The sequence below is a fragment of the Microcaecilia unicolor genome, chromosome 7 (genome assembly GCF_901765095.1).
Source record: "Microcaecilia unicolor chromosome 7, aMicUni1.1, whole genome shotgun sequence".
Taxonomy (NCBI): domain Eukaryota; kingdom Metazoa; phylum Chordata; class Amphibia; order Gymnophiona; family Siphonopidae; genus Microcaecilia; species Microcaecilia unicolor.
The window spans coordinates 230,239,327-230,253,792 of record NC_044037.1 but is presented as its reverse complement, the minus strand read 5'-3'; the positions used below and the strand labels follow the sequence as shown (position 1 = coordinate 230,253,792).

Sequence of the window (14,466 nt, the reverse complement as noted above, 5' to 3'; positions counted from 1 at the left end):
CAATCCTCTTCAAGTACAAGAATTAAATGATGCATCTTATTGAATTGCTCCCGACGATGCATTTCCAACAGGGTTGCCTATATGACATGTCCAAAGAGCCACCTATGTGTCTTTAAAATAGGCTGTATAGTGACCCCTAGCTGTGCACATATCTTTGCATACAGTTATTACCCAGAAGTGTAACAGTGGACAGCTATGAATTTAATAAGTGAAATTAAATTTACACTTTTTCTCTAAAGATGATGTAAATGTGTGCATGTACTCCACATTTGCACACATTTTATAAAATAAGAACACTAGAGCTCTGTCTAAGCCAGAGGTTCTCAACCCAATCTTGGGACACACCAAGCCAGTCAGGTTTTCAGGATTCTCACAATGAATATGCATGACTCAGATCTGCATGGACTGCCTCCAGTGTATGCAAATCTCTTTCATACATATTCATTGTGGATATCCTGATAGCTTGACTGATTGGGTGTGTTCTGAGGACTGAGTTGAGAGCCCCTGATCTAAGCTATGCCCTCAACTCTTCACTAATAACTTAAAGCACAATCTTGAGTTATCACAATTTTTATATTAAGGGGCCTATATATAAACCATTTTCCCATAGACACAAAAGAAGGAATTTTGTAAAGTGAATTCCATGTTTTAACACATACTTTAAATGCAGAAAATTGCTCAGATAGTATTGGTGGTTTTTTTCCTAGCATGAAAGGTGCTGGTACTCAGATACAAGGCCAATCTTTAGGGATGGGTTAATTGTCGAGGGAGCCACTCCACAATAGCCAGACCCCTTGCAACCAGCAGCATTGGTGTACAGAGCCCGGGCTCTTTGATTAATACTTTGGGACTATGGATCAGTTTTAGCAGGCAGTGGAAAAGGTGCCGGTTCTCAGTACCCCCCAGTACAAAACAGTCCTGGATGATATAAACACACACATAAGTAGGCAACGTGAAAGATGATGCCTACTTAGGAGGTCCCTTGGGTGTAGTTTGGAGTTGTGTTTACATACTTGATAAAACACACACACAGCATACAGGCACACGTTTATATCTATATCTGCCTTGTAGCAGGCATAAATTTATGTGAGAGCATTCTTGTGTAATTGGGGATAGTTCTGAGAACCAGTCTTATAAGCATATAGGCACTTATCTATCCTTTTATAGGTGTGTTTTGGGAGGTGCTTGATAGGAATCCTGTTATCAAATTACTCCTAAAATGGGGACAAAATCCTTATATCAGATTTTGTTTAAGGCTTTGGATTTAATCACTTATACCCAGCTTAGTAACCTGTCGTTGGCTGTGTGCAGCATTTATACATGGTTGTGCAATTGTATTTTTACTTTTTTTTTAACTTGAAAATTAAAAAAAAAATTAATTTACAAGATACTTTTGAGTGGATGTACAATTTATTTTCAACGAACACCTCTTGTCTCCAAGTCTTGTTTTGTGAAGGGGAAGATACACAAGTTGGGTTAGTTCACATTTGGTAAAGATAAGGAATTTGTTATACTGCCTTTTTGTGGTACTACCAAACAAATCCCAAGATGAATCCTCAATTTGCTGTCTTTGATTTATGGTAAGGATATTGATGCAGTTTAGTGTTAGATAAGCAAATTACAAAGACCCAGTGCTGCTGTGATGTTCACAGGGCAGTGTTATAAGTGAACTATTAGAGTACTAAATGGTAATGCATTAGGAACCAGTGTTTTTTTAAGGTTTTTTTTTTTTTTTTGAATAAGAGTTTGCTCATAATGTCTTGTTCCATTTGGAGTATTCACAAATGAGAGAACATTAAAAATTAAACTTTTAAAGTTGATATGTAAAGAAAAATCAGACACAAAATAGAGGAAATATTTGTGAAGGATGACAATGCAGATCTGTTGTTTATAGTTTTTAACTTGTTTTCCTAATGGTTTTAATTACATTTTTCTTTGATATTATGTTTTTCTGGGTCTTGTGATTATGAGTAAACTTATTTATGCTCTATTCTGTTAGTCACTTTCACCTTAAATGAGAAGGTGGGATATCAAGGTAATAAATTGAGCTTAAATATGAATACTGAAAATAGCTATAAATAAATTAGTGCCTGTTGGGCGGCTGCCTATATTGGGTCTGTAGCTGTTGTGCAGGTAGAGTATAAGGTGGCTAGTTAGTGTTTTTCTGCTAAGCACATCTATTTTCATGGTGCTCGTTTGTTTTTTTTTTTTTTTTTTCTGTGGCACTTGGGATTCTTGACAGTGGACTGACCCAGTGATTCAAGTCCTATGATTTGTCAGTGACTCATGCAAAGCATGACACTGAGATCGGGATGAAGAACATTGCTTGCTCATGAGTGCACTTTGAAGTGAGCATAACATTAGGTTTATTAATAGGTTTTCCACAGACATCTGGGAACTTTTACTCCATCCAGCACTTCTTTGATCTGATTATCAAATCCTTCTGAAGGAAAATGGCTACACAAAAACACTGTTTTGTGGTGCAGAAAGACATTTGTCATTTGAGGTAAAATTGCCACCTTGCTGTTACAGTTTTCAGGGTTTTTTTTCATTAAAAAGGAAAAGTGTTAGGGTCAGCTCATGTCTGTCTCTGTGTGACCCCTTCATTCTGATCTCTTCCAAATGAACTCTGGCAGTATTCTTCTGGGCGTACCAGCAGACTGAACCTAGTGACGATGAAGAGAATGGTGGTTGCATGGGATTCCTCTGTTGGCAGAGGATGCAGATGAGCCTGGGGACATCAGCCTTTGAATTATACGAGCTGTTGCACGCAGGGTGTGGGGGCATTCAGTACTAGTGAGCCATGAGGGTCAGGCATCAAGTGAATGTGGATTCTGTAAGCAGATTAAAATCGTATCTCCTAAGCTATACTATATAGTGTGTTTTTTTAATAAGGAGGAAAAAGCCTCAACAGACTCCTGAACCTTAGCTCAAGGCTTAACGATGTTCACCGGAGTGTTATCTGTCATCACAGGCTTAAAAAACCTCCTCTCCCTGTCATAATTCTTTATTGAGAGTCAAAACCGGTACTTACCTTAGCTTTGACTAGACGTTGTTCTTGCGACGCTCAGTCTTTCCTTGCCACGGCCGACTCTGGTCCAGGTTTCGGTATTTATCCAACTTCCTGCTTCAGGGTCCGTGTTGCTGGCGTGCTCTCTCACAACGTGCACTCTCTCGCAACTGTAATACATACAAACAATGAGTCCTCTGTATTACAGGTTTCTCACACATTATCCACGCTCAACATACCGTGCTTTTACTTATGTTTCGACGGAAGAGTCTCACCTCTTCCTGCTTCCATACTTATCTTTTTAAATCTTTTAATCCAATGGTTTTAAAAAATAGCTACCATGATTAGGACACACTGGCACATAGTCCAAACCCTGCCAATTTTCAAAGATGTAAGTGTGATGATGGCTTTCAGTAGAGGGAGGAACCTTAAAGAAATATTTTCCCCAGCCATCTTAAAACCGATAGATCGAGATACCAGGAATGAAAATGGATACAGTAAGTGTGGAGAGTGTCGCATGTGTGGAATGATGATTGAGACAGATACATTCACAGATCCACAATCAGGACGACAGTTCAGTCTACGTTTTACAACAACGTGTGCATCTGAATATGTAGTGTATTGTGTGCAATGCCCATGTGCAAAGTTATATGTTGGGCAAACCACAAGACAATTGAAAATAAGATTAGGTGAGCACAAGAGTAATATTAACATCAAGAAATTAACAGTACCACTGGCAGCACACTATTTGAAAGAAGGGCATGACTTTGAATTGCTTCAAGTGGTAGTCCTGCAGAAGATTGAGTTTACCGCTAGAGGTGGCAATAAGAAATTGATATTATTACAACAGGAGCAAAAATGGACCTACCGTCTTCAGACCATGCAACCAAGAGGATTGAACACAAGAATTGAGTGGGTCCATTTTATCTAGATAGTAGGGTATCGGACATGACGTCATGAGGATTTAAAAAGATAAGTATGGAAGCAGGAAGAGGTGAGACTCTTCCGTTGAAACGAAAGTAAAAGCACGGTATGTTGAGCGTGGATAATGTGTGAGAAACCTGTAATACAGAGGACTCATTGTTTGTATGTATTACAGTTGCGAGAGAGTGCACGTTGTGAGAGAGCACGCCAGCACCACGGACCCTGAAGCAGGAAGTTGGATAAATACCGAAACCTGGACCAGAGTTGGCCGTGGCAAGGAAAGACTGAGCGTCGCAAGAACAACGTCTAGTCAAAGCTAAGATAAGTACCGGTTTTGACTCTCAATAAAGAATTATGACAGGGAGAGGAGGCTTTTTAAGCCTGTGATGACAGATAGCACTCCGGTGAACATCGTTAAGCCTTGAGCTAAGGTTCAGGAGTCTGTTGAGGCTTTTTCCTCCTAACAAAAAACCCCCCACACTATATAGTATAGCTTAGGAGATACGATTTTGATATACTAAGTAACTGATCCTGGGCAACGCCACAATTTGAATTAATAGATTGTGTAAGCAGGTCAGAGGGGTGAGTTTTCTGATTCTGGCCATATGAGACATGTGGATAAGCAGTCAAAGTAGAATTGTGGATTAAAGATTGGCAGATGGCCCAGAAATACCCAGGGATTTTTACATGCAGGCCTTCTAGGTTGGACCCCATCCCTTCTTGTTTTGAGTACTGTTACTGAGGATTTTAGATAGGCTATATCTTTGGAGATATGTCTTGGTATAAAACCTTTTTAGGCAAAGCAAAACACTCAAAAATAAAACAACAAAGGGGTAGAGAGTCAAAATACAGGTAATTTGTTAGGTTGAAGAAAGAAGATACATTTCTGTTGTTATGAGACTTCATCTTTCATATCTAAGAAGAGCTACATGGCATATGTGTATATAAAGATAAAATATAAAATTAAGCACAGTGCTGAACAAAATCAACTAAGGTGATGTATCATTGTGTTGGGAGAGTACTTGCTCGAGCCATTAGTGTTTGCTTGGCATCATATTACATTTCTAAAATAAGCATTACCAGGTAGTGGATTTCTTTATTAATTTTGTTTTATCTGCTCTTTTCTCTTGTGCATCAAATGGGATACAATAAAAGCTAATAACTATATCTAATATTTAACAAATCCAAACAACTTAAAACATCAAATGTAGGACCCTATTTACAAAGCATTTTTTCTATAGATACAAGAATGGGAGAAGACTATTAGTAAATGGGCCCCAGAGTGGGGGATTTAATTGGCTTTCAAAGCATCTAAGTGAGAAAAAGTGCTACCTTTAAAGCTAACATCTCTTGTAAGCTCTAATCACTTTGTCAGAGAGAATTAATCCATGTTTAGTTTTTAGTTTTTTATTTATTTATGAGTAACATAGTACGTAACTCTTCACAGGATTTCAAAGTTGGTGGTGACATGAACATTAAAACCAAGTTGTTAAATTGGAGCATTAGTATGGTTTAGAAATATAACCATAGGGTTAGTTAATGGAGCAATCTCTGGGATTTTATTTTTTAATTCCTGCCACTTCCAAATTAGGGATTCCCATCTGTGAGAATATGAAGGCTTCTTGTCCTCTGAGAAAGCAAAGTTACTCACCTGTAGCAGGTGTTCTCCGAGGAGTGCAGGCCAAGTATTCTCACATACCCTCCCACCTCCCCTTGGAGTTGTATTCTTTAGCTTTATGCATGACTGAGGGACCTACGCTTGCTTATCGGGCAGGAAGGCACCTGCACATTTGTGGTGAGAGACTGCTAGAAAATTCTACTGTTAGCTAGTCAGCGTCAACACTGTGCTCTGTCGGATGACGCTGCCCATCTGTGAGAATAATTGGCCTGCTGTCCTCGCAGCACATCTGTTACAGGTGAGTAACTTTGCTTTCCTTGGGCAGGGGGGCCAACATACAACTTCTTCCAAGTGAGCTGGTCCTGTAGGGATGACCACAGTCACGTTACTGGTGGCTTTGAACAGCACTTCACTAGTTCAGGCTGGCCTGCTATAGGGCTTCTTCTGCTCACCTCATCAGTGTGTGATGATCCTCCTTGAGCACTGAGCTGAAGTGCTGGATCTGCAGGGACTATCTGTTTCTCTGTGCTCAAAGTAATGTCTTTCGCAAGTGGGTAAGCCGGCTCTCCTTCTGGACTTGCCTGCAGAGTGGCCCTAGCACCGGCAACTTCCAACACCTCTGATAACAAAATGAATCATCTGTTTAGTAGTCAGAGGAGCAGGTGACGCTGCAGGGTAAGTGTGTGTCTTGCCCTTTCTTAAAATGACCAGCCAGAGAGGGAGAGAGAAACATCCACTGCAACTTTCCAGCCACCATTTCCACCCCCCCCCCCCCTTTTTTGGCTTATCTTTGGGATGCAGAAGTGTGTGGAAGAATGTACTTGTTTGAACTTGATTGTCATGAACATGAAGTCTTTGTAATACAATAATTGAGCTTGGGTTTAATCATTTTTTTCAGGAGGATCAGGATAGTGGCCAAGCTGTGGGCAAGCGAAAACGAGTGAAACTAAGCAGTGGTAGCAAAGGTAATGCATTACATTTCTTTTCATATTTTTATTTACATTTCCTGCTGTACAATAGCCAAAAAGGGAAGCACTTTCATGAGGACTTTTAAAAATCTACTATGTACAGGGTGAGGCAAAAAAAAAGTAACCCCTAGTGATTTTTGCTGTTTCCTCAGCTACTGCTTGGAATTTCAATGTGAAATTTTAGAGCTTTATTTGTTACTATCTGCGTTTATGTACCAAGTGGAATGACATTTATTTTTAAACATGGCAAAGTTGCAGACTTCTTAGCATGACCACCCAGTGACTTTTGCACATTCAAAAATGTTTGTACTGTAAAACTACCATTTGGGGGGGGAAAAAACTCCTCAGGGAACTAGCTTACTGTTAATGATATCACAGTGACAGACTTTTGTCTGGGGAGTAATGTTGGAGGCCTATTACAAAGTCCACCCAAAGCAGTAAATAATTGCCAAACTCAAGGAAGTGCTGCAGATCCAGGTTAGCATGCCACAGGGAACTGATCAACAAGGCTGTTAAGATCTTCACAAAGCGAGGAAATGACACCAGTGATAGATATGGCCAATTGAAGAGAGCTTCACATGGCCTCAAGTTTTAATAGAGGTTATCCCTCTCCGTGGGTTCCTGCTGCATTCTCTCAGCCTTCTCGAACAGCAGACACCAGATTAAAGCTATTAACCAAGGTATGTCGACTCTGGGACACCTTAACCGCCAGGATTTTTCCTATCATGCTTCTACTCCCACGATTGCGGGGACAGCAAAAATGGCACTGGCAGGACCTACCTCGCTTACTTAGGCAACTGAACCAGAGGAATGATCTGTCCAGTCTCCTGCTGAGCAGTCCACCTCATCTTTTGGTGAGATTCGAGAATGGATGCAAAAGATTAAGTCGAATCTCGTGACGATGCAGTCGGAGCTTGCGACATTGGCAGTAGATCTCCGAGGTGAGATTTCTGAACTGAGACACCGAGTGGCAGACCTGGAAGGGGGTTGTTAGACCATGTCAAGGCCATAACAGTGTTAAGAGTCTAAATTAGAAACGCAAACAACCCTGGAGATGTTTCTCACAGATAAGGTCGAAGACCTTGAAAATTACAGCAGACACTGTAACCTCTGTTTCTGTGGCCTCCTAGAAACACCTGAATACAACAACTGTAAGGAAACAATACAAAAACTTGTTTTATTCTATTTGATGCTGCAAAGCCGTTGAAGTCTACAGTTGTGAAAACTGAACAGGCGCATAGTGTTAGGCAAGCCTAGAATGAATGTGGCCAGGGTTATCTCTTACTTTATTTACTGTAAGATCAAAGAGGTGACTTTTTAGCCAAAGCAAGGACTATGGAGTGTGGGTTTGGGATGCTTATATCATTGAAATCTACCAGGATTTAACAGTAGCCATATTGAAGCGCCGAAGTGAACTCAAGCCTATTACGTTGAAGTTGTGTGAAAACAACATTAAATATAAATGGCAGCGTCCTTTCACGCTTGCCTTTTATTATCAAGGTAAATTACATTAAGTGAAAACAAAAGAGGAAGTACTGGCAGACTTGGAGAGCAAACCAGTTACTCAACAACAACCCACCTTTGCTCCTGCAAAACCTGCTGCCCTTTTGAAATCGTGGCCTAAGTGGCAACGAGTGCAGGGCAGCAAACGGTGACTGACCCAGCAACACTCAGCAGCAAAGATGCCAGCTAATAGTACAACCTGAGTGGCACTTCAGGGTGCAGCGGGCTTAGGCTGGTTATGGTAGACATTCTCCACTGTGCCTCACTTATTGCATGCATGTTTGTGGTTCTGCTGCCCTGATGGAGGATTTTTAGGCTTATAAAGTTGCTTTATTATACTTGAGAGATCCTGAGGCTGTGCGCAGATGCCACTCAGTACCTCCAACTAGAGAGTGCCGATTGGGCTATGCTAGCATGTTTGTGGTGCGCATGGATCACTGGGGGGGGGGGGGCAGTGATTTGGAGGGAGGGTGGGTTGGTTTAATTACTGTTATGTATTGTTGATTTTCTGTAATCTGATGAGGGCAAATCCAGTTTATTTATATCTACTGTGCACAGATTGTATCCACTTTGATTTCTCTTAATGTGAAACAAGTAAATGCTCTGATGAAACGGTGTCTCCTATTCAAGGAGGCTGCGCGTTTATCCGTGGATATTTGCTTTGTACAAGAAACCCACCTTTTGCGGCAGCATGAACGCCTACTCTTGCAGCAGAACTTCCTGCTAATGTATTTGGCTTCTAATGCATTGCATAAGAAAAAACAATGAATTGAGTGGGAATATTGATTTCTCACAGTCTCTCATGCCAGCTGCAGAAGGTGATCAGAGATGTAGAAGGGAGATGTGTTTTAGTGGTATATCGGTTCAGCAAACTATTGTGACTTTATTGAACGTGTACGCTCCCAACACCAGTCAAGGGGAGTTCTATGATGCTCTTACTGTTTTATTGTTGAAACAGAAAGAAGGCTGCCTATTAGTAGGGGGATTGTAACTTGACCGTTTGCCCAAAAATGGACAATTCCGCACAGGTAGTGAAGTTATTCCCATGGGGATAGACAAAAACTTAGGTGCTTCTTTGCGCATTGGGATTTGGAGGACCTTTAGAGGCTTGCCCACCCTCGGAAGCGAGGCTATACTTTTTTTTTTTTTCCTTGTACACCCATAACACATATTCATGTATTGATCTGTAGCTGGGGGATGCTGTTTGATCCCATGCACGTGATCTAATTATTCATGCTCATACTTAGTTGGACCATGCAGCCCTTAATATGGTCTTGACCCTACCTTTGTTGCAGTCTGGGTTGTGTCATTGGAAGGTTAATGATGCTGCTTTATTAGACCCTAAACACGTTGAACATTTGGAGATGGATTTAGTGGAATATTTCACTATTAATGATACCCTAGATGTTTCCCCGGTTGTTCTTTGGGAGGTCCTAAAGGTAGTGATGCGTGGGAAAATCATATCTTTACAGCTCATGTCAGTCAACAGAAGCGTACCCAGGATAAATCATTTGGAACCACTATACAGGCCCCGGAAAAAAGCAGAAAAAACTGAGGCAGGGAAATCTCACTTTAGAATAACAACTCCATGCAACCTGATTGCAGCTTCAGGATTTGGAGCTGGTAGATATTAATGAAGGGCTGCAGAGAACTAGACAGATGTATTTTGAATTTGGCAACTGAGCCAGCCGTTTGCTGACTCATCAGTTATAAAAGCAGCGCCTTCATAATTATATTTCTCAAATAAAGACCCAAAATGAGGATGTTAATTTCTTCACAACAGATGTACAGCAGGAATTTGTATGCTTTTATTCCCCTCTTTATACTCTGGAAGATATACCATCCTCAGAGACCATTGCTTCCTTCTTAAATGGCATTAAGCTACCAACTTTAATGGAAGCAGAGCTTACTGTACAGTCCAAACCTATTGAGGTGGAGGAAACTCTTATTAAGAATCTTCCTTATGGGAAAGTTAAGATGGGTACACAAATAAGTTTTATAAATGCTATAAAAAGTATTTAGCCACCCTCTTAACTAAAGTGTTCTAATACTATAGAGGGTGACCTTGCTGCCTGGCTGCTATTGCTGCCATTCCTAAGCCAGGCAAGGAACCTCAACAGTGCCCCTCTTATAGGCCTATCTCCCTCTTAGGTTCTGACTACAAAATCTTTACTAAAATCTTGGCACTGTACCTCCAGAAATATATGCCTCAGTTAGTTGCAGAAGATCAGCCAGGTTTCATTACTGGGAGACAGACTGTTGATAATGTCCGCAGGGCCTTACACCTGATCAGTGCAGTGGGTCAGTCATTAGATCCTACCCTGTTACTTTCAATAGTTGCCAAAAAGGTGCTCGATTGGGTGTACTGGCCCTTCCTTTTGAGGTCTTAGATAAATTGGACATACCTGGTAAATGTTTGGGCAGGGTCCAGTTATATAAAAAGCCATTAGCCGCTCTTTGTTTAAACGGTACCTACACAACTGATTTTGAGCTTTATAGGGCCACTAGACAAGGCTGCGCACTCTTACCCTTGCTCTTTGCACTCTCTGTCAAGCCTTTTGCACAATCCATTCGAACTAATGCTGCTATTATGGGTATTGTTTGAAAGGGAGAGGAGCACAAGATGATGCTATTTGCTGATACCTTGCTTTCATTAGTGGATCCAGACACCTCTTTAGCGCAAATGGCTACCTCCTTAACTAACTACAGTGTGGTGTCGGGCTTCCGAACTAATATGAATAAATCTGAGATCCTAAATTTAACAATCCCCTCTCCATTGCAACATGATCTTCATAAGAGAGATCCTTTCTGATGGGTGGATAAATCAATTAAATATTTGGGTGTACATTTCTCTCTATTTCTGAAGGATCTTTTTGCCCTTAACTTACCAGCGAGCTTACAGGAGCTCCAGGGGGAACTGAAACTTTTCTTGGTAGGGGAGAATTCATGTAATAAAGATGATTTTACCTAAGCTTTTATATCATGGCCTGTCCCATCTCTATCAACAAAGTTTTTTTTTAATTAAGTTAAATAGAAAGATCTTTCACTATATCTGGTCTAAGAAACCACCTAGAGTAAATAGGAGAGTGTTATATCAAACCAAGAAGAATGGGTGTACCTCACTTTGACCTGTACTATAAAGCAGCTCAGCTCTGCCAACTGACGGAATGGTTGCAGGGTACCCCTAAGCCTTGGCTTCAAATCAAACAAGCTTATTTGTAGGACATTCCTCTCTGGTCTGCCCCATAGCTTTCTAAGCAACAAGCTTTCGGGTTAGCTCAGAAGTTAACTAGTTTCATTAAATGTGCTTTTCTGACTTGGATATCCCATCATACAATGTTGTTCCCTGTTTCCTTTCTACCCTTATTTTGCATGCCTTTGAGGAATCAGCAGAGAATACCTAGGAATATTTATAAATGTTTGGCAAATTTTTCACTGTACTGTTTGGGGCAAATTTGGGAAGAGGGAGACTTATTGTCATGGGATGACCTTAAGGAGGAGCATGGCTTGAGTCAAAATGATATTTTTGCATATAGGCAAGTTAGAGATCTGATTCTTAGAAGAGCCAAAGGAAAGCTGGCTCTACTGAAGACATAACTTGAACAAGCAATGCGTTGTGGCCCTCATAGAGGAGTGATGATCTCACTTCTATCAGGCTCTTACTCCAAAACCATGCCAATGATAATTTATATAGCAAGGTGGGAAGGTGACCTACACCAAACATGAATATGCTACCTGGGGGGTAAGATATTTAAGAATTTGATAAACTTTCAATAGCTACTCCCCTGGTGGAAAGTGGGTATAAGATGCTCTACTGATGGTACTGTACCCCACACCGCCTTAGTAAAATGTACCAGACAGGACTAACCCATTACTGGTGTGACTGTGGTGAGCTTGGGGATTTTTCACATATTTGGTGGATATGTCCTAAGATGCAGTTTTTTACAGTCAGTATTAGATATTTTTGTTACTATCACCATGGTGTGCTGTCCACAGCAGGCAATACATTGCCTACTCCATACTAAACATATTGGGGTTCAGTTGGGACTCTACAAGCTGGCATGTTTTTTCTTTACTGCTAGTAAGTTATTGATAACAGTACATTGAAAGCGATGGGGGGAGAGAGATCTAAGATGGCTGCCGCGCAGGTTGACTGTTGAAACGCTCTTGAGGCTATGAGCGAATAATTCCTGGTTTCTATACAGAAATGCCTCATTCTAAAAGAAAAGGAACTGTGAGATTGGTTCCTCCACCTACCGCAGTTTCTTCACCAGCACAGACGTCCCTTGAGCGTTTCTTCCCCGGCGCTACCAGATCACAACGAGGAGCGGATCCCATAGCGGGGATAACCGGAGGAGCGGAATCCCCGCCGGGAGAGGAAGTTTCCTTGTCACCACCATCCACCTCACTCATTCCTCCTAGCCCGGCGTCGAGAGCGTCCCTGGCGGGAAACCCCATCGGCTCCGATGATGCGTCGATAGGGGCGACAGTGGAGGACCCAGGCATGCAAACGGCGTTCCGGGGCTCTGTGGGTAGTTTGATTGCCACGGAGCAGACCTCGGAGGTAACTCTACAGACATTGAAGGTGATGTTGGACCAGATCTCCTTCACGCTACAGAAAACCTCAGGTGATGTGGTTAAACTAAATACTAAATTTGAAGAATTACAAAGTACTGTAGACTCTGTCAAAAATGATTTATCGACGCAAGTACAAGCCATAAAGAAAGAAGTTGAAACTTTATCCTCATTTAAAAATGTGATAATAAAAGACTCTTCGGAAATTAGAAATAAAATTGAACAACTAGAAAACTTTAACAGGCGCCTAAACCTCCGATTACTTAATTTTCCAATAATAGCGGGGGAAACTCTAATCAATATTTTTCGGAAATATATGATGGAAGTTCTGAATATTCCTTTAGAGGCTATACCTCCGCTAAACAAGATTTATCATATTCCTGTTAGAAATGGGGGTCAAGGTCCTGTTGAAGATAATCTTGATTTGCAAATATTTCTGATATTCTAGAACAATCTTCGGATATAATAGTGAACAGAGCCACAGTCATTGTATCATTTGTTTTTGAACAAGACTACAATAATATCTTAAGACTTTATTTTAAAAATTTAAAGTCTCAATTCTATGGCGCTAAAGTTTGGATATATCCTGACGTTACGAAGTTAACTCAGCAAAAAAGGAAGCAATTTTTTTCTTTAAAACAAAATACAATTGATATTGGAGCTTCCTTTTTTCTTGCATACCCGTGCAAATGCGTGGTCAAGCTGGCTCAAACAAAATATACATTCTTTTCACCGGAACAGCTGAAAGTGTTTATAGAGATGAAGAAAGTGAAGTGAAGTGAATAAGTAATGAAGTACTGGTTAATAACAGCCTATACCTTTGAGATTATTTCTTTTGTTCTTGCAATCTTCTCTAACTCTTTTCTCTCTCTCATTATTATTGAGGTCTAAGAAAGGCTGTAAAATATTATTTTGTATAAGTGCACCATTGATATTTTTTTCTTTAAAATATTATATTTTGTTATTGTTACTATGAATGGAACATTATTCTTTATATTAATTTCTGCCTGTATTGCTATCACAAGGTATACCCTTGTTAAAATGTATTAAAATTATAAATAAAAAAAAAAAAACAAAAACAAAAAAAAAACAGTACATTGAAAGCACACCAACACTGGATCAAGTACTGAAAAAATTGGACTTTGTCTTCTGACGAAGTTGACGGAATTGAAAAATGGACATATACAATCGTTTCACAAAATTTAGGATATATACCCTCATTGGAGAGAAAATGCTAGACAACTTTGCCTGTAGTCCTTGTGGGACAGCTAGTTGCATTGACTGCAGTTTTCGCTCGTTGTTCATTTATTTTTTTAAATGGTTGCTTCACTGGATTGCTTTATACCTTAATCAAAACGTTTCTAGTTGGCATGATGATAGTATAGGGTGTTGGGGTGACTGAAGGCGTGTGTTAAAACTGGGGGTGGGCACTTTGAGCCTTCACAGTGACTGCAAAATTCACACATTGTTGATTGTATTTGAATGACGTTTTACCTCAAATATTTTTAACATGCAAAAATTGCTAGGTAGTAATGCTAAAATGTCAGTAACATCAACATAGCTTAAGATAATGAAATGTTGTTTAATAGTAATATGTAAGTATATGTATGTAAAATTTCTTGTTGAAATTCAAAGCGGTTGCTGAGAAAATGGCAAAAAACTATAGGGGGTTACTTTTTTTTTTTTGCCTCACCCTGTATTGTAGTTGTAATGCAATTTTCAAGGAAAATCTTCATCAGTGGCTAGCAGAGAAGTAGAAGTTAACAAAGAAAAAAAAAAGACCTTCTGTCCCATCCAGCTTGCCAGCTTATTCTTGTCCACCCTGCTAAGGAGATATTTCAGCTATCAGCCATGGAATGTACTTGTGA

General features: G+C 40.2%; 1 protein-coding gene across 1 annotated transcript in view; it reads left to right on the top strand.

Annotated features, from left to right (window-relative positions):
- The window catches only part of UBR3 (ubiquitin protein ligase E3 component n-recognin 3), a 686,242-nt gene that overhangs the window by 87,106 nt on the left and 584,670 nt on the right, over positions 1 to 14,466 (top strand). The window contains 1 exon segment of the mRNA XM_030210854.1: positions 6,451 to 6,517. Coding sequence (XP_030066714.1) covers positions 6,451 to 6,517 — 67 coding nt within the window.